Genomic DNA, 26,425 nt, shown 5'->3' with positions numbered 1-26,425 from the left:
TGGAGATAAGGACATCTGAATTTACCCAGGCATGTATTGAAACCACTAGGTCAGCATAATAGCTAAGCCCATAGACTAGTTCTCTTAGCCCTTGTACACACGCTCGGAAATTCCGACAACAAAATCCGTCGCATTTTGTCCGAAACTGGTGTTGCATACACACGGTCGGACAAAGTTGTCGGAAAATCCGATCGTACGTAACGTGATGACGTTATTTAGTTACAACGGGACTACGTTCAGGCTAGTAGCCAATAGCTTTGGTCTATGAATTTGATCTGAGCATGTGTGGCACTTTGTCCGATCGGAATTCTCTACAAACAATCGGACAAAGTCCGATCGGATCATGTTGTCGGAAAATTTTATAGCCCAGCTCTAAAACGTTGTTGGTCGGACATTCCAACGGAAAAAAGTCAGATGAAACCCACACACGGTCGGATTATCCGACAACACGGTCCGATCGGACATTTTCCGTCGGAATGTCCGACCCTGTGTACAAGGGCTTAGGAAAAACTGACTTACAGTCTTGTTGATAAGTATGAAAAACAGGCTTTTCTTGTATCTATTATTGTCGCCAATGAAAGATCTGCCATTGTTTTATTATGCAGCAGGAGGGTCTAACTCCTTGTGCTTAGTTTAAACTTTTTTTTTTTTTAATAGAAGAATGCAAATAACAAAAAACATGTCATTACATTTAAAAATGGGGGAAGGGGGGAGAAGGGAAGAAAGTGGGACTTTAGATGAAGCACACAGCAAGTAAAAAAGTTGGTCAAGCGACTAGAAAATTATATTTATTCATATTTCATAATCCATAATCCACCATAAAACATTTTGGGCATCAAGCCTCTATAAGGTGGATCTTGGATAAGCATACAATAAATAAAAATGTATCACAATCCGATAGACCTTAACATTTGAAAAAGGTAGCAATGACAATTAATGCATATAGTACAGAGGGTCATAATAAATTATATTGAATACAAATAAAATAAAATAAAATGATATCTTATTGTTCCATGATTGAAGTAGAAATAAAAAATGATAAAGGCTCGGCGCGTTTCGCGGCACGACAAACGCTCATCAGGAGCAAAATCATGGATTAAATCTAAAAAATAAATAAAAATAAAAAATGAAATGAAATCTTTCATTTTCATTTTCATTTTTTATTTAACCCTCTCCATGACTCCAGATTCCAATGCCAACTGTAAACTCTTTTCTATGAAGACTGTAAGTTTGAGGAAGCAACTCTGAGGCCGCGTACACACGCGCGGACTGTTCGCCCAACCTTGTCCGCGGACAGTTGGCCGAACAAGGTCTTACGGAAATTCCGAAAAACTGTCCGCTGAAACAAGGTTTCAGCGGACTGTTTGCTCGTGTGTAGGCTTGTTCGGCCAACTAAGTCTCGCGCATGCTCAGAAAGGATTTCCACGTCGGAAGGTTGCATTGCAGTGTATAGGACGTCGTATTTTTCGTCCCGTCGTACGTGCCGTTCACGTCATCGCGCACGGTTTCAGCAAACTGTTCGTCCGTCGTGTGTGGCCATGTCCGTCCATGCTAAGTTTGAGCGGACTGTTCGCTCAAACTGTTGGACGGACAAAGTTGGGCCAACAGTCCGCGCGTGTGTACGCGGCCTGAGAGCGCAGGAGCCAGCATCATTAAAAACCTGTAAACTGCAAGTGCTGGGGTAAATAATTTAATAGTTTACTGGAGAATATTAATTTTTTTGAGCTCAATATTTTAGGATAACAAACCGTGAGGGTTTAATATTACTTTAAAACGAACACTTCAATATACCCTTCATCCTTAACAGGCTTAGGTTTACTACTATATTACTAGTGTAAGAGCCAGATAAGATTGCGATATTGTGGCAGATGAGGCTGTACAAGAAATGTATTCGCGTTCTTTGAAATATTTATTCTGTTTTAGGAGAGGGTGATCTAGGTTCAAAAACATTGGAGGGCCGCCGAGACAGCAGAAAGGGGAGAAGCAGATGGAAGGCTTTACATCCTGGATCACACCAGCTGCCAGTGCACCAGGTATGAGGTTGTGGGAGTAAGTCCTGTATCATTCACACTCATATTCACATTTAAATATTGCAAAGTTTTTAGTCTCTCCAGGTCAGAAAACCTTATCAGCCGGTGTGGCTAACGCAACAATACAAAAATTGTCAGGTATCATGCTAGTAAAATTTCCTATTTTACTTTAAAGTGAACAGTTCACTATGAACCTTATATTTACATGTCACTGAATGAAGATGTGGTTCTCCCCCAGGAGCAGCAGTGACACATTTTAGGGTCAGTAGAACAAATGTAGGCTGCTCAGGAGCAGGGCCGGGACAAGGGGTGGGCAGGAGGGGCAGCTGCCCCTGGCGCAATGGTTTATTGCAGGGGTAGGGAGCACCCTAACCCTAAGGGAAAGGGGGGCACAATTTGGCGTCTTTGCCCTGGGCACTGGATGACCTTGTCCCGGCACTGCTCAGGAGCCAGCTGCAGGCTTTGATGTGAACCAGGCAATCTCTGTTTTGTCATAGTGGGCAACCCAGAGGTATTTCGAGAATTACTGTCAATCTAAATGTTCCGTTTCTTTCTATAGCATCGCAGCGCAGCTTTGATACTGCAGAAGTCTCAGTCATACAAAGTAAAGTGTAAAAATAAATAAATAACCGGTTTCATTCCACCATTGCTCTTTGTAAGTCTGCAATGGTACAGCAGCTAAGATACCGTGTTTACCCGAAAAAGAATACCTACCCCAAAAATATGCGATACTGTGATTTTCGGGGAGGGCTGTAATATAAGCCCTACTCCGGAAATAAGCCCTGGTTTAAAAGGGTTGTGAAATATTCATGCACCCCTGCCAGACAGCATAACCAGACCTGTATTTCCAAGGATTTGCCCTAGCCTGTGATTGGTCAATAAGAATCAGTAGCATAATGATTAGCTAATTATTCATCTTCTCCCAGGAAACTCTAATGCCACGTACACACGATCGGAATTCCAGCCAGAAAAAGACAGATGAGAGCTTTTCATCGGAAAATGCGACCGTGTGTATGCTCTATCAGAATTTAGCTGTCCGAATTTCCGCCAGCCAAAAATTGATAGCATGTTCTCAATTTTTCAGATGGAAAAACTTTCTATCGGTAATTCTGATCGTGTGTATGCAATTCCGACACGCCAAAAATCACGTATGCTCAGATTCAACTACGAGACAGAAGCTGTTGGCTACTGGCTATTGAACTTCCTTTTTCTAGTCACGTCGTACGTGTTGTACGTCACCACGTTATAAACGATCGGAATTTGATGTGACCGTGTGTAGGCAAGACAGCTTGAGCCGAATTCCGTCGGAATTCCGTCGGGAAAACCATCAGAGCTTTTTCCGACGAGAATTCCGATCGTGTGTACGCAGCATTAGGCTGCATTCACACTTCAGCGTTTTGAATGCGATGTGAAAAGCGCGGATGTGTGAATGACAAATTGTGCGACTCACATTTGAGATGCCATTCATTTGATTGACACCTGCAATCGTGGTGCAGGTCTGCTGCGATTGTCACGCAACAAATTGCGCTTGCAATTGTGGCAACCCGCATCGCCGGAAGCATGGCGACCATAAGTAGCTCCTGAATTTGTTTATCGTGCGACAATCACGGCAGACCCGCACTTTGATTTTAGGTGTCATTCAAATGAATGGCATCTCAAATGCAAGTCCCGAAATTTGTCATTCACACATCGGCGCTTTCAAATCACGGGCAGAATCGTGGCAAATCTGCCCGCAATTCAAAATGCTGAAGTGTGAACGCAGCCTCAGTGTTGGGTGAACAGTAGTGTGCATTTCTGTAGAGTCTCGCTCTCTCTCTCTCTCCTTTTTTACATTAATTATATTCAACATTCCTTGCAATATCTGCTTTGGGTTTCTTATTAATTAACTATTCTCTAGTTTAATTGTTGTACTTCGTGAACTCTTATTTCCCAGAAAATACCATTGGTGTCAGCATTTGTTAAAGAAAAGTCAGATTTGCATTACAAAACATTTATTTATTCTTCCTGTGCTCATAATTAATTTATGACCAAGAGGGATCCTTCAGTGACACCAAAGAGGTGCTCAATGATGAGATACAGTGAGAAATTAAGAGCCTCTTTACTGGATTATTGTGTATAGTTGACTGCTGTTTGAGTATTATGCGGGATATCCTGTGAATTGTACATTTTCTTAACAACTGTGTGGAAAATCATTCTTCTGAGGATCACCTTGATATAACGGATTGTAAATGACTCTGTTCTAGTGTTTTTAGATGTTCCACATTCTATAGAAAATGTTTGTCTTGACATTTTCTAATAATGAGAGCAGGGATAATTATATTTTGTCGAGATTTTCAATTATGATTAAAAATGTGCCTGCTTCCTACACATGATGAGGCTGCCTATTAATAGTCTTTACCAAAATTCACGAGAGCCACCAAGTTTCGCCATGATGCTTTATGGTCAGATAAACCTAACACTGCTTGTGTTGATGTTATTTTAATGGTGACAGTGCTGCCTGGCGCTAATGTGTGTGTAGTTTGTACATTTCAGATCTGCTTATTTTGACAGGTTTGTAGCAGATGGAAGGTTGCATGGTTTTTCACAGGGACACCTTGCATGTAAAGGGAGCCATTTACAGCTATGTTCAAAGAAGTGAAAATACTGACGCGGAATTACATTTAACCACTTACCCACTGGGCACTTAAAGAGGAAGTAAACTCTCCCACTCTGATGCTTCTTATCATTTAGTCCATTATAATAAGTAATTATCAAACTATAGCCACTGTAATCCAGCCCAAATCACATATTACTTACTGTTTAAAGAAACTTTAAAAAACTTGTTTCCAGGGGTTAGGCAGAGCCATCTTAAGTATTGTTTTCTGAGTCCACAGTGGAGTGTATTTCCGCCCTTATATTGAGCACTGAGTATGGATGGGTGAGCATGGATGGATGGATGAGTATGCTGAGTATGGATGGATGGATGAGTATGCTGAGTATGGATGGGTATGCTGAGAATGGATGGATGGATGAGTATGCTGAGTATGGATGGGTATGCTGAGCATGGATGGGTATGGATGGCTGGGTAGGGATGGCTGGAATGGGCAAATATCAGTGCTGTGGGCACTACATATCCAGCCCACAGCGCTACTGCCACCGATCTCTCCCCTTGCACTGTACCAGTGGGTACAGGGAAGGGAGAGAGGACCAGACGTGGCGCCGGTTTGTTTACAAGTGATAACTCCGTCATTTGATTGGATGGCTGAACATGGATGGATGAGTATGCTGAGTATGGATGAGCATGGATGGATTGATGAGTATGGATAGGTGAGCATGGATGGATGGTTGAGTATGAATGGGAGAGCATGGATGGATGGATGAGAATGCTGAGTATGGATGAGGATGGGTGGATGAGTATGCTGAGTATGGATGAGGATGGATGGATGAGTATGCTGAGTATGGATGGGTTAGCATGCTGAGTATGGATGGGTATGCTGAGTATGGATGGCTGTGCATGGATGAATATGCTGAGTATGGATGGATGAGTATGCGGAGTATGGATGGGTGACTATGGATGGATGGATGAGTATCCTGAGTATGGATGGGTGAGCATGGATGGATGGATGAGTATGCTGAGTATGAATGGGTATGCTGAGAATGGATGGATGAGTATGCTGAGTATGGATGGGTATGCTGAGCATGGATGGGTATGGATGGCTGGGTATGGATGACTGGAATGGCCACATATCAGTGCTGTGGGCACTTCACATCCAGCCCAAAGCGCTGCTGCCACCGATCTCTCACCCCCCTCCCCTCGCATTGTACCAATAGGTACAGGGAGGGGAGAGAGGAACCAGACGTGACACCGGTTTGTTTACAAGTGATAACTCCGTCATTTGACGGAGCGATCACGTGGTAAACAGCCACTATAAGTGCCCGTTTACTATGTCCATGATGTGCCCCAGTTGCAGCAAGATCTTGCAATGTAAAATTGCCGATTAGCAAAAATGTCCAAAAACTTTAAAACATTTGTCAGCAGGCAGCGGTAACAAGGGCATAATTTCTGCCATATCTGCAAAGCATAGCATTTGGGACCGTGGCATTTTAGTGACTATATAATTTGATATTTTAGGGGGTATGGGTAGGCTGTATGGAGCCCCATAATTTATAACAGCAGCCTTGTCTAAAGGTATGGCCCCTTGAGGGCAGGGATTAATGTGAATGTATATTATGTAAAGCACTGTGTAAATAGATGTGTAAGCATCAAAATTAAGGTAAAATGCTCAAAAGTATATGCACTTGATAAAAATGGCCACATTATTTTGGAAACAGTTACACGGCTAGCAGTTTGTTTACCACTTGCTAACCGCAATACATTGTGGTTTGCACGCGGTTTACTGGGGTTATGGCTGAAGCTATCAGCCTGGTATAATTTTTTTTAGCCGGCGGTTGGTTTTCTCAGGAAAGCAATCCAAGTGGCCCATTGGCCACTGGATCGATATCCGAAGCGGTGGGAGGGGACGACGACCCAACCCACACAGACCACCCCCCACCACCCGCTCGGCTGCCTGCTGGTGTTTCTCGAGCTTACTGTTTACAACGAGAAATGATCTGAAAGTGCAGCCAACTGGTCACAGAGGCAATGACAACAGATTGTGTCTGATTGCCCCCATGACCTTGGAGGACCAGAGCGACGTCATCATGTCACTTCTGGTCCAGTGTAGAAGTAAACACTTTTTTATAATAAATAAATAAGGAATTATTATTTTCTTTAACATGCTCCCATCCCTCCATATTCGCACGCAGAAGCAAATGCATATGTAAACAGCGTTTACACCACAAGTGAGGTATTGGCGCAAACACTAGAGCGAGAGCAATAATTCTAGCACTGGACCTCCTCTATTAGGCTCGATTCACATCTATGCATGTTGCTTTTGAGCGTTTTTGTAGTGCTTTTTTGCGGTGCTTGCCGCGTTTTTGGACACACGTTTTTGCTGCGATTTTGCTGCGTTTTGCATTTTTTTTCTTTTCTTTTTTACACTGTGGTTGCTTAACAACCAGATATATACAGTGAAAAAAAACCGCAAAATTCGGCAAAATCGCAGCAAAAACGCGGTACTTGCGTTTTTGATGCAGGTCCATTGACTTCTATTACATGCAAAACACTGCATTTTGCACGAAAAAAAGTCCCCGACCCTTTCCAAAAACGCAGAGGCACAAAAATGCATTGATGTGAACATGTTCCATAGGAACCAATGTTAAAAAATTTCCTTGCATTTCTGCAAAATGCAAAACGCATCAAAAACGCGCTAGTGTGAATCAAGCCTAACTCTAAACAGGTAACCTGTAAACATTTTTAAAGCGTTGCCTATGGAGATTTTTAAGTACTGTACTTTGTCGCCATTCCACCAGCATTCACAATTTTAAAGCAATACATTTTAGGCATCTATTTACTCGGCGTAACATTATCTTTCATATTTAGTGATGGACGAACGTTTCGCCCGGCGGTCGTTTCGCGGCGAATTTCCGACATTCGCGGTCCGCACGTTCGAACGCCTTTTTCCGTCGTTCGCCGCGGCGGACTTACGTGTTTAATGTATACAAGAACTTTAACCTTTGGTGACACGTTTATCATGTGATACAGGACAGCCAATTGAGACATGACAGCACATGGACACTTGGACATTCCCCCTAACCTATAAATACACCCGATCCGGTGGCCATTTTACATTCTTTCTTCTGTTACGATAGGGACAGGTTCCTGTGTGGAGTAGGGAGAGATAAACCACTAGCTATTTGGTACACAAAAGTTCTTTTCAGGACTGGTATAGGTGTTAGGTGTTGATAGGTTTGCTGTGCTGCTGATTCTTGCAGCAGCCTGAGTGTCTTTTGTTAGTTTAGAGAAAGGGAAAGGACGGTGTATGCTACAGGGACAGCCAGATTAGTCTTTCATCATCATCATCATCATCATCATCATTAGCTGTTACTATCAAGGTCCACAAAAGAGCTGTTCCAGTAACCACTAATCGTTCTCTTTTTTTGCCAATTTGTATAGGGACAGGAAGGAAGCAGTGTTGTCAGGCAGTGAGGGTAATTTTAAAGACTTGCTGTTATTATTAGTTCCACAAAGGTTCTTTTCAGGACTGGTATCAGTGGTACAGTAATAGGCTTGTACATGTATAATATTCTTTCTTCCAAATATAGAAAGGATATTATACTTGACTGCTGCCCTTCTGCTGCAGTCTGCTAAACATTCACAACTCACTTGTTCCACAAAAGTTCTTATAAGGACTGGTAACTTGGTATAGGGTGCTACGGTACATAGGCTTGAGTGCGGTACAGTCTGCTGTTCTGTAAGGACCGCTATCGGTCCACAATAGATAGGGTTGACGTGCACCACTGCTGACCGCTGCCCTATACTGCAGCAGTCCTTCAGCGGTATAGGGACTGACGTACAGTCTGCTAAACACTAATACACAACCTGCTTGGTCCACAAAAGTTCTTATAAGGACTGGTAACTTGGTATAGGGTGCTACGGTACATAGGCTTGAGTGCGGTACAGTCTGCTGTTCTGTAAGGACCGCTATCGGTCCACAATAGATAGGGTTGACGTGCACCACTGCTGACCGCTGCCCTATACTGCAGCAGTCCTTCAGCGGTATAGGGACTGACGTACAGTCTGCTAAACACTAATACACAACCTGCTTGGTCCACAAAAGTTCTTATAAGGACTGGTAACTTGGTATAGGGTGCTACGGTACATAGGCTTGAGTGCGGTACAGTCTGCTGTTCTGTAAGGACCGCTATAGGTCCACAATAGATAGGGTTGACGTGCACCACTGCTGACCGCTGCCCTATACTGCAGCAGTCCTTCAGCGGTATAGGGACTGACGTACAGTCTGCTAAACACTAATACACAACCTGCTTGGTCCACAAAAGTTCTTATAAGGACTGGTAACTTGGTATAGGGTGCTACGGTACATAGGCTTGAGTGCGGTACAGTCTGCTGTTCTGTAAGGACCGCTATCGGTCCACAATAGATAGGGTTGACGTGCACCACTGCTGACCGCTGCCCTATACTGCAGCAGTCCTTCAGCGGTATAGGGACTGACGTACAGTCTGCTAAACACTAATACACAACCTGCTTGGTCCACAAAAGTTCTTATAAGGACTGGTAACTTGGTATAGGGTGCTACGGTACATAGGCTTGAGTGCGGTACAGTCTGCTGTTCTGTAAGGACCGCTATCGGTCCACAATAGATAGGGTTGACGTGCACCACTGCTGACTGCTGCCCTATACTGCAGCAGTCCTTCATCGGTATAGGGACTAAGAGTTTTGTCACAGGGTCATTTAAAAAATGACAGGCAGAGGAAGAGGCAGGCCCTTCCGCAGGGGTGGTAGGGGTAGGGCAGGAGCAACAGGCTTGAGCCAAAGTGGGAAGTTGCAGAAGGTGCGTTCAATTACTTTAAAGGATGCACCAGACTTGGTTGAGTGGCTCGCTCAGCCTTACTCTTCTGCACCCTCCTCATCCTCTCGATCTGCACCCTCTTCTTCACTCTCTGCTATGTGCACCCCCAAAGACACTACCACCAACAACACGACCACCACCACCACCACCACATACCTTCCGCTTGAGTCACTGGAATTATTTTCCGATCCATATCAAGAGGACATTTCTGATGCGCAGCCACTCTTGGTATTGGATCAGGAAGAGGAGGTAGCAACAAGCGCTACTCAGCAGTCTGACGACAGTACCCAGATCAGCCCAAGGAGGAGGTTGGTCCCCGGTGTTGCTGCCTACTCCGAGATCTCTACTTATAGCGGTGGGGAAGGTGACGTTGATGATGACGTGTCTAGTGATGTCACGTGGGTGCCCACAAGAGAGGAAGAGGAGGGGAGTTCAGAGGGAGATATGGACCAGCAGATAGGGAGGAGAAGCAGCAATGACTTACATTGCACAGCAGGGACAAAGCAGACTGCAAATGTATCAGGAGCGAGTCATCGACCATGTACGGTCACATCTGGCGCTCCCAGGACACCGGCACATGGCTCCGCAGTGTGGGCTTTTTTTAACGTGTCCGCTGCTGACAATAGCGTTGCCATCTGCAATCTTTGCAGTCAACGCGTTAGTCGCGGTAAGCCCAATACTCACCTAGGGACGACCGCCTTAAGAAGGCACATGAGCAGCCATCACCGAGCCCAGTGGGAGCAACGGAACACACAAAGCCACACTGCAGGCTCTCACCGTCCAGCCTCGTCTTCTACTTCTCCTTCTCCTCTCTCCTCACAATTGTCCTCCACTCCACCTTCCATCACGCCAAGCTCACATTTTTCTGCAAAAAGGCAGGCTTCCGTGGGCCTAATGTTTGAGCGTAAAAAAATGATGACGCCGGATAACCCTCTTGCCCAACGGTTGGCGGCTGGCTTGTCAGAACTCATAGCCCGCCAACTACTGCCATATAAACTGGTGGACTCGGAGGCCTTTCGCAAATTTGTGGCCATTGGAACACCACAATGGAAGGTCCCAGGAAGGAAGTATTTCTCAGAGAAGGGCATCCCAGAGCTATATGGCCATGTTCAGCGGCAAGTGAATGTATCTCTGGCACACAGTGTCGGTGCCAAGATACATCTGACCACAGACACGTGGTCTAGCAAACACGGGCAGGGAAGGTATATCAGTTTTACTGCCCACTGGGTGAACCTTCTGACGGCCGTCAAGCATGTAACCCGTGGCACCCGTGTAGATTTGGTTTTACCGCCACGGATTGCATGCAGGCCTGACTCTTCTTCTCCTCCTCCTACTCCATCCTCCTCCCTCTCCTCCTCAGCTGCCTCCTCCTTTTCCGCTGCTAGCGTCTCTTCCGCTGCACCGCCCAAGCTCCCCAGAACCTATTCCACATGCCAGGTGAGACGTTGCCATGCCGTGCTGCGTCTGTTGTGCCTGGAAGCAAAGAGCCACACTGGCCCGGCACTCCTTTCAGCTTTGCGTTCACAGGCAGATGAGTGGCTAACACCGCTCAATTTGACAGTTGGTAAAGTGGTGTGTGACAACGGTGCCAATCTGCTTAGCGCATTGAAACAGGGCAAAATCACGCACGTGCCGTGCATGGCACACGTCTTAAACTTGGTCGTGCAGCGATTCCTTGTCAAATACCCTGGGGTCCAGGACATCTTGCGGCAGGCAAGGAAAATCTCGGCCCATTTCAGAAGATCTTACACGGCCATGGCTCGCCTTGCTGACATTCAGCGGCGACACCATCTGCCGGTCAGACGTCTTATTTGCGATTGCCCGACGCGATGGAACTCAACCTTCTATATGCTTGATAGGCTGCTCCAGCAGAAACGTGCAGTTAACGTCTACCTGTATGAACTCTGCGAAAGAAACGGTTCTGGGGAGCTGGGTTTTTTTTCACCGCGCCAGTGGCTGCTCATGCGCGACACATGCAGACTTCTGCGGCCATTTGAGGAGATCACCAAACTGGTCAGTCGCAGCCATGGCGCCATCAGTGACATGGTACCTTATGCCTTCTTTCTGGAGCGTGCATTGCGTCGTGTCATTGATCAGGCTGTGGAGGAGCAGGAGCGGGAAGATGAGGAAGTCGCAATGCTGGATGAATTCCCAGGGGGGGCTACTCTATCTGAGACAAGTCAACAACAGGAGTCTGATGAGGAGTCAGAGGAGGATGGTGCCGGGGCGGATGAGCAGGAGCAAGAAGAGCATGCTTTAAACCTTTCTGGGATCCCTGTTGTGCGAGGATGGGGAGAGGAGAATGAAGAGGACGACATTATCCTGGATGATGAGCAGGAGCCAGGCCACCACACCGCTTCCACTTTAGTGCAAATGGGGGCCTTCATGCTCCAGTGTTTTAATAGGGACCCCCGTATAAAAAGCATGAGGGTCAAGGACCAGTACTGGGTGGCAACGTACTTAGACCCCCGGTACAAACACAAAATGGCGGAAATGTTACCGCCGTCGCAGAGGGCTGTCAGAATGCAGCACTTCCAGGCCTTGCTTCGAGAAATGCTGCATTCTGCTTTTGCGTGCGCTGGCAGAGGAGCAATTCCCACTCCCAGAGAAGGATTTGCGGGTACCAATCCAACAGCGCCTGCAAGAAGAGGCCGGTTTGAAGATGTGTTGGTGACTTCGGATATGAGGTCATTCTTTCAGCCGACCCATCGACAGGTGTCATCCGGATCCAGCATCAGGGAACGCCTAGACCGTCAGGTGTCCGACTACATTGGGTTAACGGCCGATGTGGACGCTCTGAGGAGTGATGAACCCCTAGACTACTGGGTGGGCAGGCTTGACCTCTGGCCAGAGCTTGCCCAATTTGCAATCGAACTGTTGGCTTGCCCCTCATCCAGTGTCCTGTCCGAAAGGACGTTCAGCGCAGCAGGGGGGATTGTGACCGATAAGCGTACTCGCCTAGCTCACGACAGTGTTAACTACCTCACATTTCTAAAAATGAATGAGGCATGGATCTCGGAGGAATTCAACACATGTGACCAGTAGACCATGTATATGTCTATAAACTATTTTTTTAATCAAGCACACAGACCTTCTTAATTCATTTGGCTCACTTCCTTGACCCAAAAAAGCACACCGTACTATATGCCCCTACCCTCCTCTTTGAAGAGGTTGAGCGGTGTCATATTTCTACTGGGGCTGCTTATGATATCCCTGTGCTGTGCTGACTTCCTCCTGGGGGTTCTTATTATGAAGGGATCACACTATCCCTGTGCTGTGCTGACTTCCTCCTGGGGGTTCTTATTATGAGGGGATCACACCATCCCTGTGCTGTGCTGACTTCCTCCTGGGGCTGCTTACGGTGCTGCTGTCAGTGCTGTATGTCACGGTGCTGCTGTCAGCGCTGTATGTCACGGTGCTGCTGTCAGCGCTGTATGTCACGGTGCTGCTGTCAGCGCTGTATGTCACGGTGCTGCTGTCAGCGCTGTATGTCACGGTGCTGCTGTCAGCGCTGTATGTCACGGTGCTGCTGTCAGCGCTGTATGTCACGGTGCTGCTGTCAGCGCTGTATGTCACGGTGCTGCTGTCAGCGCTGTATGTCACGGTGCTGCTGTCAGCGCTGTATGTCACGGTGCTGCTGTCAGTGCTCTGTATTACGGTGCTGCTGTCAGATGCCTCTATCACGGTGCATGTGTCATTCCGGTATGTCACGCTGCTGGTGATCATCTCCTGCACCCTCTTCTTTGCCTACCCTGGTCCCTGACCTTCCCTCTCCTCCATTGCCTTCATTAGCTCCATAGTCCTGAATTGTTAGAACAATTTCCCAAATAAAATAAAAATGCTTGTAGTTATCGATCCCAAATTCACCTCATACATGTATTATGTCATTGTCCAGATGGTGGGACTACGTTTTACCCCCTAATAATTACCACGTGGCCGCAAATTCGACATGAATGTTTGCAAAGTTCGCCTCCCATTGAAGTCAATGGGGCCCGCGGCGAACGTTCGGTTTCGCGAACGTTTGGGTCCGTTCGCATTTCGCTTTCGCGAAACGTCCCGTCGGAAGTTCGTCCATCACTATTCATATTTTCCAAAACAAAATCAGGGTATACATTGTGTTTTTTCTTTTTATTTACTAAAGTGTATTTTTTCCAAAATTTTGCATTTAAAAAACCGCTGCGCATATACTATGTGACTTAAAAAAATTGCAACGATCGCCATTTTATTCCCTAGGGTCTCTACTAAAACAAAATATATAATGTTTGGGGGTTATAAGTAGGGCTGCAACTAATGATTATTTTCATAATCGATTAGTTGGCCGATTATTGTTTTGATTAATCTGTTAATAACCTTAAAAAAAATTAAAAAGTGGTGTATAATTTAGTTAATATGTAACGTTAAAAAAAAAAAAAAAATGTATTCTTAAATATCTCTATGCAGTGGTAAATATAAATAACCAACTGTATGGTTAGAGCGCAAAATCTCTAATCCACTCTGAGAATAACAGACAGAAGAGATATACTGTATATACTATTAGAGGAGATCTTCCCTCAAAAAAAAAAAAATGTCATTTGAAGAACGTTTGTTCGATTTTCTAATCTTTAGTGGGGGTCAAATCGATGTTCATTTTCAACCACAATGATGGGAAAATTTGGAAATAGAAAACTGCTTGGTGAAAGGAATTTTCAGACAGCGTAAGTGGTTTTCGTTCTGAAATTACACTCATTTTAAAAACAGAATGTTAAAAACAAGTGAAAATTTCAAAATAACATTCTTTCAGCAAATGTACAGAGATTTTTTGTCTGAAAATGGATCCGTGTGGCCAGCATAAGGCTCGGTATGCAGTTTGCTTTTGATCTGTTTCTGCAGTGCTTTTTGCTGTGCGTTTCGATTTTTGCGCATGTGATTTTACTGTGATTTGAGTTTTTGCATTTTTTTTGGCCAATTTGTTGTTGGGCAGATTAAAAAACACAATTTGCTGCAAAACCCCATTACATACTTTTCTGCAGCTTCTCCATTGAAGTACATTGAACCAAAAAAAGCATTGTTTTGCGTTAAAAAATAAGCCCCTGACCATTTCCAAATACGCAGCGGCTGAAAAAAGCATAGATGTGAACGTGTTCCATAGGAAACCATGTAAATGAACTGTGGTGCATTTCTGCAAAAAGCACCAAAAACACAGAGGTGTGAACCAGGTCTAAGCCCTTGTACACACGGTCGGAGATTCCGACGGAATGTGTCCGATCGGAGCGTTTTGTCGGATATTCCGACTGTGTGTGGTCTGCATTTCACTGTTTCCGTCGGACCAAATTTTCCAACTTGCTGGAAATATTTTCCGACAAAATGCTCCGATCGGACATACTCCAATCATGTGTAGAGAATTCCGATCGGACAAAGTGCCACGCATGCTCAGATCAAATTCCTACATCAAAGCTATTGGCTACTAGCCTGAACGTAGTCCCGTCATAACGAAGTAAAGTCATCACGTTCTGAACGATCGGATTTTCCGACAACTTCGTCCGACCGTGTGTATGCAACAGTTTCGGACAAAATCCGACGGATTTGGTTGTCGGAATCTCCGACCGTGTGTACAAGGGCTAACACGTTTAGTAACATAATGGGGTTAAAAAAAAATAAAAGTAGCCCTTTATGCTACAACAAAAGGTAGATAATCACTACTGTAAGGGGTTTTTAATTTTTTTTAACTGTAGAACTTTGAAAGTGGTATTTACAGTAGCGATTATTTTGCTATTTTTTATACTATAAAGGGATAATTTGTGACCCCTTTCACACCAGGGCGTTTTGCAGGCGCTATAGCGTTAGAAATAGCGCCTGCAAAACGCCCTAAAGAAGCTGCACCATTGTGTGTAGTGTGAAAGCCCCGAGGGATTTCACACTACAGCAGTGCGCTGGCAGGACGTCAGAAAAAAGTCCTGCCAGCAGCTTCTTTGGAGCGGTGAAGGAGCGGTGTGTTTACCGCTCCTCCACCGCTGCTCCCCATTGAAATCAACGGGGCAGCGCTGTAATACCGCTGGCAAAACGCCGCTATTGCCGGCGGTTTTAACCCTTTCGCGGCCGCTAGCGGGGGGTAAAAGTGCCCCGCTAGCGCCCGAAATGCGCCTCAAATCTGCCTGCAAATCCGGTGGCAAAACGCCGCTAAAAATAGCGGCGTTTTACCGCCCCACGCTATCAGCGGTGTGGTGTGAAAGGGGTCTTAGCCCTTGTACACACGGTCGGAGAATCTGTCGGAATGAGTCTTATCGGACCGTGTCGTCAGATAATCCGACTGTGTGTGGTATGCATCGGACTGATTCCGTCCGAATCTCCGTCCGACCCAATTTTCCAACATGTTGGAAATATTTCCCGACCAACTGGGCCGGTCGGACCTAATCCGATCATGTGTAGAGCATTTTGATCGGACCAAGTGCCACGCATGCTCAGATCAAATTCCTACATCAAAGCTATTGGCTACTAGCCTGAATGTAGTCCCATCGTAACGAAATTACGTCATCACGTTCTGAAAGATCGGATTTTTCGCCAACTTGGCCCGACCGTGTGTATGCAACAGTTTCGGACACAATCCGTCGGACTCCGACGGGCAAAATCCGACGGATTTGGTTGGCAAAATCTCCGACCGTGTGTACAGGGGAATGAGTCTTATCGGACCGTGTCGTCAGATAATCCGACTGTGTGTGGTATGCATCGGACTGATTCCGTCCGAATCTCTGTCCGACTCAATTTTCCAACATGTTGGAAAGATTTCCCGACCAACTGGGCCGGACGGACCTAATCCGATCATGTGTAGAGCATTTTCATCGGACCAAGTGCCACGCATGCTCAGATCAAATTGCTACATCAAAGCTATTGGCTACTAGCCTGAATGTAGTCCCATCGTAACGAAATTACGTCACCACGTTCTGAAAGATCGGATTTTTCGCCAACTTGGCCCGACTGTGTGTATGCAACAGTTTCGACACAATCCGTCGGACTAAATCCGACGGGCAAAATTCGACGGATTTGGTTGGCAAAATCTCCGACCGTGTGTACGTGGGCTAAGTGTTCTTTAACCCCATTATGTTACTGGCTGATTAATCGATTATGAAAATAGTAATCGATTAATTTCATAATCGATTAGTTGTCTATTAATCGATTAGTTGTTTCAGCCCTAGATATAAGTAAGTTTGCAGCAAAAAAATGGGATTTTTATATACAGCTTACCTGTAAAATCCTTTTCTTGAGAGTACATCACGGGACACAGGAGCTTCATTACATAGTGGGTTATATAGGCACCTTTGGTGATTGGACACTGGTTGACCCTAATTAAAGAGAATTCCTCCCCTATATAACCCCTCCCATTTGGGAGGCACCTCAGTTTTGTAGCAAAGCAATAAGAAACCACGTAAAACCCAAGAGGGGCGGGAGCCCTGTGTCCCGTGATGTACTCTCAAGAAAAGGATTTTACAGGTAAGCTGTATATAAAAATCCCATTTTCTTGATCATACATCACGGGACACAGGAGCTTCATTACATAGTGGGATGTCCCATAGCAATGCTCAGGTTGAGGGGAGGGAGACACAGATCATAAATATAGACCGCCAGGGACCTGAGGACCTAAACTGCAGCCTGCAGTACACTGCGCCCGAAGGCGATATCCTCTTGCCCTCTGACATCCACCTGATAGAATCTGGTGAATGTGTGGACTGATGACCAAGTCGCAGCCTTACAGATCTGAGCCAAGGAGGCCTGGTGATGCACTGCCCAAGAAGCACTGATAGCCCTAGTAGAGTGCGCTTTCACCTGAAAAGGAGGAATCTTCCCCTTTAAGTTATAGGCCTGAGAAATAACCTGTCTGATCCACCTTGAGAGAGTGGACTTTGACGCTGCCTGACCCCTTCTAGGGCCTTCTGGCAGAATAAATAAACAGTCAGTTTTTCTTATCTGAGCAGTTGCTTGAAGATAAAGACTGATTGCTCTAACCACATCTAAAGTGTGTAAGGACTCTTCCTCTATGGACTGAGGATTTGGAAAAAAGGATGGTAGGATTATATCCTGATTCAGATGGAAACCTGAAACCACCTTAGGTAGAAAGGACCCGTTGGGACGCATAACCACCCGGTCCTTATGGATAATTAAATAGGGCTCTTTACAGGAAAGAGCTGCCAATTCTGATACCCTTCTAGCCGTGGATATGGCTACTAGGAAGACCAGCTTCTTTGTCAAGAGAGCTAAAGAAGCCAGATGCAGAGGTTCAAATGGTTGGGCCTCTAAGGCCGAGAGAACCAAATTCAGATCCCATGGGCATACCGGAGGTTTGACTGGCGGTTTTATCCGCATAGCCCCCTGGATAAAAGCCCGTACTAGGGAGTGTGATGCAAGAGGTCTTTGGAAAAAGACCGATAGGGCCGAAATCTGCACCTTGATGGTGCTTATGGCCAAATTCATTTCTAGGCCTGATTGGAGAAAGGCCAAGATTCTGCTAATGACATACCTTCTAGGATGCCATCTCCTGGGTTCACACCAGGAAACATATGTCCTCCAGATCTTGTAATAGATACGCCTGGAGGCCGGCTTTCTGGCATTCACCAGAGTGGAAAGGACTGGCCCCGAAAGACCACGGTCTCTTAAAATGTGGGTCTCAGCAGCCAGACCGTCAAATTCAGACTGCGTAAAGCAGGATGGTAAATTGGACCCTGTGAGAGCAGATCTGGCCGGAGAGGGAGGGTCCATGGCCTGCCCACTGCCAACTTCATGATTTCTGCAAACCATGGTCGCCTGGGCCAAGCCGAGGCCACTAAAAGGACCGACTTCGACTCCCTCTTGACCCTTCCCAGGAACCGCGATAGCAGCGGGCTCGGGGGGAAGGCATAGATCAGATTGTACTGATCCCAGGGAACCGTCAGAGCATCTGACCCCTGAGCAAGTGCATCTCTTGTCCTTGACACAAAGTTGTCCAGTTTCCTGTTGAATCTGGACGCAAATAGATCCACGTCTGGAGTGCCCCACTTGTAACATATGTCTCGAAACACATCGGGGTGCAGAGCCCATTCTCCTGGGCACAACTGCTGGCGGCTGAGAAAATCCGCCTGCCAATTCTCCACTCCTGGGATGAAGACTGCAGAGAGGCACGGAACATGCTCCTTTGCCCAGACAAGTATGCGATTCACCTCCTTTTGGGCCACCAGACTTCTGGTACCGCCCTGGTGATTGATATAAGCCACTGCGGTGGCATTGTCGGACCGAATCCGAACTGGGAAACCTCGCAGTCTGTGAGACCACTCTATGAGTGCCATGTAAATTGCCCGAATCTCCAAGATATTTATGGGCAGCAGACTTTCGGTCGCAGACCATTTTCCCTGTGAGCACGTTCCCTCCAATACGGCTCCCCAGCCTGTCAGGCTGGCATCCGTTGTGACAATCTTCCATGAGAGGGGAAGAAAAGTTTTGCCTTTCAGCAAATTTCTGGTTTGTAACCACCAGACAAGACTTTTGCGTGCCCGGGGGGATAAACGCATAGGAAGATCCAGGGATTGGGGCGTCCTGTTCCAAATCGCAAGGATGCATCTTTGCAGGGGCCTTGAGTGGAACTGGGCGAATGGGACGGCCTCGAATGAGGCGACCATTTTTCCCAATAGTCTCATACATAAGCGGATGGAGGAAGATCTTCTGCCCAAAATCAGGCGCACCAGATCTCCAATGGCCAAGGCCTTTGGCCCTGGAAGGAACACCCTGCCCTGAGCGGTGTCGATAATCAGACCTAGGTAATCCAACCTGGTGGTCGGTTGCAAGGACGACTTTTCTAGGTTTATAATCCAACCTAGGCGCCCTAGATGTTCTAGCGTTCTGGTGACGCTGCGACTTAGGCACGTTGTAGTTCTCTCTACGAGAAGCAAGTCGTCTAGGTAAGCCATGACGGCTATGCCCTGAACTCTTAAGATTGCTAAGAGAGGGTCTAGAATCTTCGTGAAGACTCGGGGGGCCGTAGCTAGGCCGAACGGCAGGGCCACAAATTGAAAATGGCGCCGCTCTACCGCGAACCTTAGAAACTTCTGGTGTGCGGGAAATATTGGCACATGGAGATATGCATCTTTGATATCTATTGATGCCATGAATTCTCCTCCTTGCAGGGAGGAGACCACAGTGCGTATTGACTGCATCCGGAAGGTCTGGATGTGTAAAAACCGGTTTAAGTCTTTCAGATCCAAGATAGGTCTGACACTTCCGTTTGGTTTTGGAACGGTGAAGAGATTCGAATAGAAACCTGAGCCTTGATCTTTCGGGCTCACTTCTACTATCACACCCTGGGATAGTAACTGATCTAAGGCCAGTAATAGCGGTTTCTGCTTTATCGGATCCTTGGGGATCCTTGACCTTAGAAAACGAGAAGGTGGAATCTTCTGAAACTCTAGCCTGTAGCCCAGAGATACTGAAGAGATCACCCATTTGTCCTGAATCTCTTCCCGCCAGGCGCCTGCAAACTGCAGGAGCCTTCCCCCCACTCGGCCGAGCGGGGGCGCCCCTTCACAAGGAGGTCTTGGGGGTCTGCTTGGCAGGCTTTCACCCCCAAGTCTTTTTCTGTCCCTGGGCTCGGCCCTGAGGCTTTCTAGCAGCGGAGGGCTGGGAAGGCCGTCGCCACTGTTTAGAGCTTGATGCTTCGGGAGAGAGCGTACGCCTGAATGAAGGACGTTTACTCTTTTTGACTGGAAGGAGTGTAGATTTACCTCCCGAAATATTTTGGACGAATTTATCTAATTCTTCCCCAAACAAACGCTCCCCTTTAAACGGGAACCCAGCCAAATGCTTCTTGCATGACATCTCAGCAGCCCAATTCTTTAGCCATAGAGCCCTACGCATGTGTACCAACATGAGGGATAAACGTGATGCTTGTTGGACAGAATCCAAAATTGCATCAATTATGAAACATAAGATGTGAGGCATCTCTGCATATTTCTCTACTTCCTCACTGGGGAGGAGTCCAAACATTTGTTTAACCTGTTCCTTAAGGAACTGACACAACCCCACGGCTGCGACTGTAGGTTGCACCACAGCGCCAGCCATGGAAAAGGAGGCTTTTAACAAGGTTTCCAGCCTTTTGTCAGCTGGATCCTTAAATACCTGCGCATTATCCAAAGGACAAGTTAGGTTTTTATTCACACAAGAGATAGCCGCATCGACAGATGGGGCCCCCCATTTCTTGGTGAAACTTTCCTCCATAGGATAATGCATAGAAAACCTCTTGGGAGGAGTAAACAGTTTATCGGGATGTCCCCAGTCCTCATACATCAAGTCACCCATTAAAGGATGAATTGGGAAGGAACAAGCAGTGTGTCTTTCCTGACTCCCAGGGAAGAGACAGAGGATGTAGCGACTTCAGCAGCCGGCATTCTGAACGTGGTACGCACCAATTCAGTATAATACTGCACCTGCTTTCTGAGTGCCTGGGAGGAGGGGACTAACTCCTCTTCCTCTGACTCATCCGACTGCTCATGATCCCTATCCAAAGATAGGGATCCCTCCTCATTTTCAGAACAACTGTCTGAGAGAGGGATTTCAGCAGAGGGAGGGGATCTACCCCTTTTCCTGCTATCTTTTAGGGAAGCAGAAATAAAATTCATGATCCTCCCTTCAAAACCCTCCAATGTAGCCCTAAGGGAGTCCTCAGTGACATAGACCGGGGCTGCGACATTAGGAGAGGCTGCAAAGCCTGAAAGGGGCACTGACTCGTCTTGAGATGCAGGCTCCAGTCTTGCAGAGGGGGATGGTAATTTGCATGCACTTTTGGAACCCCTGGACCTAGGCGGTGACTTGCCAGTGCTTTTATTACCTGCCCCTGAAACCCTCTTACGAGGAGACATAGTACTGAGCTACAAAGCAGAGGTACTAGTACAAATGCAATCACTGTTGCGCTTAAAGTCTCACAATAAATCAATATATGCTTAACTGCACAACCTGATGCTGAGTAGGTGTCTTAAGGTTTGCCTGGATCCAATCCCCACGGATGCTTACAGCCCACAGCTCCTGTGTCTCCAGTTACAGTCCCCTGACGCTCTGGGCTTTTTAAAACTGACGTTTGGCACCTGCATTACAGCGTTGAGCACACTAATCGTGCACAGCTGGCAACCACACCCCCCCTCCTCCATTAGGCCGGGAGCGCGCCCGGCGCGCGTGCACGCGCTCGCGCACGTGCACGAGGACCGCGGAATCCGGGGGGGGGAAGGAGAACCCAAAGGGAGCAACGTGGGACCCCTGGACCTGCATGGGACCCCTTTTTACCTTAACTGTGGCAGGAACTGTAAGGGAGACGTGAGTAGCTGGAGAACCAGGCTTTCACTGAGCGTGTTTGTATTGAAAGGCATGTAAGTATGCATCAGGCTGCTCTTACTCCCTCTAGTGGTGGAAACCAGGTAAGACATACAACTACTCCCAATGAAGAAATCCATTCATATATTTAAAATATATAGGATGACTTCCCTTACCTGTTCCCCGCCGCAGGAATTGCTGATCTCAGACCATTTCCAGCCTTCACCCATCACGGCGGGTATTGTTAGCCAACCTTCAGGCGTATCTGGGGTTCTTACGAAAAGATCCTCCTACCTGGGCCATGTAAAAAGCTCTGCCAGAAACTTACGGGGCGCCCTGAGTCAACAGTACCCCAAGTCTGGTTGTCCCAGAGCCCAGTCTTCCAATGGAGAGGACTTACAGGCAGAACCTCGTTTCTTCGGCAGACGAGGCCCGGGTACCATACCATCTTGGGAGTCAAATATCGGCCCGAGGTATGGATCCAGTTTGTTGTAGCCCTTCGGCCCTCGCCGGGACCCGCATAGAGCTAAGTTTTACGTGACCATCGACCAGACACTGGCGAAAAAACTGAGGTGCCTCCCAAATGGGAGGGGTTATATAGGGGAGGAATTCTCTTTAATTAGGGTCAACCAGTGTCCAATCACCAGAGGTGCCTATATAACCCACTATGTAATGAAGCTCCTGTGTCCCGTGATGTATGATCAAGAAATACTGATTTAAACTTGTAAACAAAAATTGTCAGAAAAAGTCTGGTCAGCAAGTGGTTATGCGGTATTAAACCCAAAACTAAAATGAAATATTTTGATATATATGAAATATTTTTATATATACAGTGGTGTGAAAAAGTGTTTGCCCCCTTCCTCATTTCCTGTTCCTTTGCATGTTTGTCACACTTAAGTGTTTCGGAACATCAAACCAATTTAAACAATAGTCAAGGACAACACAAGTAAACACAAAATGCAATTTGTAAATTAAGGTGTTTATTATTAAAGGTGAAAAAAAATCCAAACCATCATGGCCCTGTGTGAAAAAGTGATTGCCCCCCTTGTTAAAACATACTATAACTGTGGTTGTCCACACCTGAGTTCAATTTCTCTAGCCACACCCAGGCCTGATTATTGCCACACCTGTTCACAATCAAGGCATCACTTAAATAGGAGCTGCTTGACACAGTAAGGTCCACCAGAAGATCCTTAAAAGCTACACATCATGCCGAGACCCAAAGAAATTCAGGAACAATTGAGAAAGAAAGTAATTGAGATCTATCAGTCTGGAAAGGGTTATAAAGCCATTTCCAAAGCTTTGGGAATCCAGCGAACCACAGTGAGAGCCATTATCCACAAATGGCGAAGACATGGAACAGTGGTGAACCTTCCCAGGAGTGGCCGGCCGCCCAAAATTACCCCAAGAGCGCAGCGACGACTCATCCAAGAGGTCACAAAAGACCCCACAACAACGTCCAAGGAACTGCAGGCCTCACTTGCCTCAGTTAAGGTCAGCGTTCATGCCTCCACCATCAGGAAAAGACTGGGCAAAAATGGCCTGCATGGCAGAGTTCCAAGGAGAAAACCACTGCTGAGCAAAAAGAACATCAAAGCTCGTCTCAATTTCTCCACAACACATCTTGATGATCCCCAAGACTTTTGGGACAACATTCTGTGGACCGATGAGACAAAAGTGGAACTCTTTGGAAGGTGTGTGTCCAAGTATATCTGGCGTAGAAGGAACACTGCATTTCATAAAAAGAACATTATACCAACAGTAAAATATGGTGGTGGTAGTGTGATGGTCTGGGGCTGTTTTGCTGCTTCAGGACCTGGAAGACTTGCCGTGATAAAAGGAACTATGAATTCTGCTGTCTACCAAGAGATCCTGAAGGAGAATGTCCGACCATCTGTTTGTGTACTCAAGCTGAAACGAACTTGGGTTCTGCAGCAGGACAATGATCCTAAACACACCAGCAAGTCCACCACCGAATGGCTGAAGAAAAACAAAATGAAGACTTTGGAGTGGCCTAGCCAAATTCCTGACCTGAATCCTATTGAGATGTTGTGGTATGACCTTAAAAAGGCCGTTCATGCTCGAAAACCCTCTAATGTAACTGAATTACTACAATTCTGCAAAGATGAGTGGGCCAAAATTCCTCCAGGACGCTGTAAAAGCCTCATTGCACGTTATCGCAAACGCTTGGTTGCAGTTGTTGCTGCTAAGGGTGGCCCAACCAGTTATTAGGTTTAGGGGGCAATCACTTTTTCACACAGGGCCATGATGGTTTGGATTTTTTTTCACCTTTAATAATAAACACCTTCATTTACAAATTGCATTTTGTGTTTACTTGTGTTGTCCTTGACTATTGTTTAAATTGGTTTGATGTTCCGAAACACTTAAGTGTGACAAACATGCAAAGGAACAGGAAATGAGGAAGGGGGCAAACACTTTTTCACACCACTGTATGAATATGAAAAATCATATTGCAAATTACTCATTTTTAAATGTGGTGGCTGCATTCGTTTTTCTTTTTCAGGCTTTTTTTTCCAGTATCCAACACTTTGCAGAAATAATGTCCACAGTCACTTTACTTTTTGCATGCATTGACAAGGCGTTTTAAATACTGCTTTGATACTCCAGAATGTCTGCAGTCAAAAAAAGAGCATCTATTAGCACAAGATTTTATTTTTTTATTTTTTTAGCGCAGAATGTCAGGCCCTTTGTCAAGCAGCGAGATTTGCTTCCAGTCGGTATCACAGGAGGATGTGCTTGGGATATGTTTACAGAAGTGAAATGGTTAAGTAGACAGCTGCTGTGGTCGGCAGCGAATTATTGTACGGCTGGGTTCCCACTAGCTGTGGGGTAGAAGTGCTGAACCTTCATAAAGCTGGGGTGAGGAGAAGCTATTTTTGAGAGCGATTAGAGTGACACATCCTAAGGGGGCAAACCGTTGCGATAACTACATCAAACAGAATCTCAGCTGCGTACATATAGATCAGGTGCACTGTAGTGTGGGTGTGAGACAAGAGATTAACTCTAGTGCATGGACGGGCTGCACATTGCACAGCGTGCACAGCCAGGCAGACAGGTTTATGAACATAAAATCAAATTATTTCAGCATTTTTCTTTTCAGAGTGCTCTAAGTGAAAGAGAGAAATAAAATCCTTTGAAGATAACTATGCTTTGAAGATAGCTGAATTTTAGCCATGTCTTCTAAACACGGCAGCAATGACTCAGAGCTCAAGTCGCAGTTATGATTTCCAGTTAATTGGGCAAACACAAAAAAGGGATCAATTAAGAAAGTGGCTTCAACCAAGTATTTCCATAAGAAAATCCAGGGCATTTATTTCTGAATGTGGATTTTGATAAATAGTCAATTTCCTCTCTTGATCAATCTCGGAAGTACAATAGATTCTAGACATACCTGAACTGAGCACTTTTCACAGATGATGTTTTTAAGGGAAGCTATTTGTGTACAGTTGGATTTTTTTGATTCCCTGGAGGCCACCGTACCCACGTCTTGTCATTTATTCTTTATGGCTGCACACGTAACCATGCTTCATAGTAGGCATTCTCCAGTTTATTGCGCTGATGCAATCTAGTACGCTAGCAGAATCCATGTGCAAGTTAGATACTGTACAGCAGCCTTTCTCAACCTTTTCAACACGGAGGAACCCTTGAAATAGTTCTCCGGTCTTGAGGAACCCCTGCTAAAAATAAGAATTTTACAACTCATGATACAATAGTGTGATGGTCAGTGGGAAGAATGGTTCTTAAACTTGTAGTCATTGGGAATAATTACCTCCTTACAGATAGCTAAAAAGATCAATGGTGTCAGTGGGAAGTTATCTGAGAGGCAGAAGTTGCCCAATACTGAAGGAACCCCTAGCAACCTCTGGAGGAACCCTGGTTGAGAATCACTGCTGTACAGTATATTTCGCTGTCATAGAGTTGTTAAAGCGGAGGTCCACCCTAAAGTGGAGCTTCCGCTCATTGGAACCCTCCCCCACTCCGGCGCCACAATTGCCACCTTTCAGGGGGGAGGGGGGTGCAGGTACCTGTACAGTACAGGTACCTGCACCCACTTCCGGCGTAGATTCTGCAGAAGCTACGCCCCTTTCCGCAGAATCTACGCCCCCCGCTGCCTGCTGGGAAACACACGGATCCCAGAGACAACGGGTCCATCCTTATTGCGCAGCGCGACTCGCGCATGCGCAGTAGGGAACCGGGAAATGAAGCCGCAAGGCTCCACTTCCTGATTCCCATACCCAAGATGGCGGCGGCAGCACCCGAGAGACGATCGAGAGATCGGCTTCGGGCGCTGACATCGCGGGCGCGCTGGGCGGGTAAGTGTCATTATTTTAAAAGTCAGCAGCTGCAGTATTTGTAGCTGCTGGCTTTAAAAAAAAAAAAAAACGGCGGACTCCCGCTTTAACTACCTGTGAACTCGTCAGCAGAAATGTTGAATTATTTGCATTTAAATACTAGTAAAAATATTTTCAATACCTTCCCTTTATGTCGGTACTTTTCAGCAGGGTACTTTTGACATCAAGGACATATAGAAATCCTTCAGCTTGCTTAAAATAGACCTTGCACTAAAATGTAAGGTCTGCACATATGGCATCCTTTGTTAACAAAATACTGCAAAAGCACATGAAAAAA

At 46.1% G+C, this 26,425-nt stretch overlaps 1 protein-coding gene across 2 annotated transcripts in view; it reads left to right on the top strand.

Moving 5' to 3' along the window:
• Positions 1–26,425, top strand: part of ARHGEF9 (Cdc42 guanine nucleotide exchange factor 9) — a 659,595-nt gene that overhangs the window by 149,558 nt on the left and 483,612 nt on the right. For both annotated transcript variants that reach the window (XM_077475005.1, XM_077475090.1), the window contains exon 6: positions 1,924–2,033. In XM_077475005.1, coding sequence (XP_077331131.1) covers positions 1,924–2,033 — 110 coding nt within the window. The remainder of the gene's footprint in view (positions 1–1,923; positions 2,034–26,425) is intronic.

The sequence above is a fragment of the Lithobates pipiens genome, unplaced genomic scaffold (genome assembly GCF_037356315.1).
Source record: "Lithobates pipiens isolate NorthernLeopardFrog02 unplaced genomic scaffold, aLitPip1_a1.2 Scaffold_1, whole genome shotgun sequence".
NCBI classification, from domain to species: Eukaryota; Metazoa; Chordata; class Amphibia; order Anura; family Ranidae; genus Lithobates; species Lithobates pipiens.
Note: the sequence above shows the minus strand (reverse complement) of the source record. Positions and strands in the feature narration are given on the sequence as shown.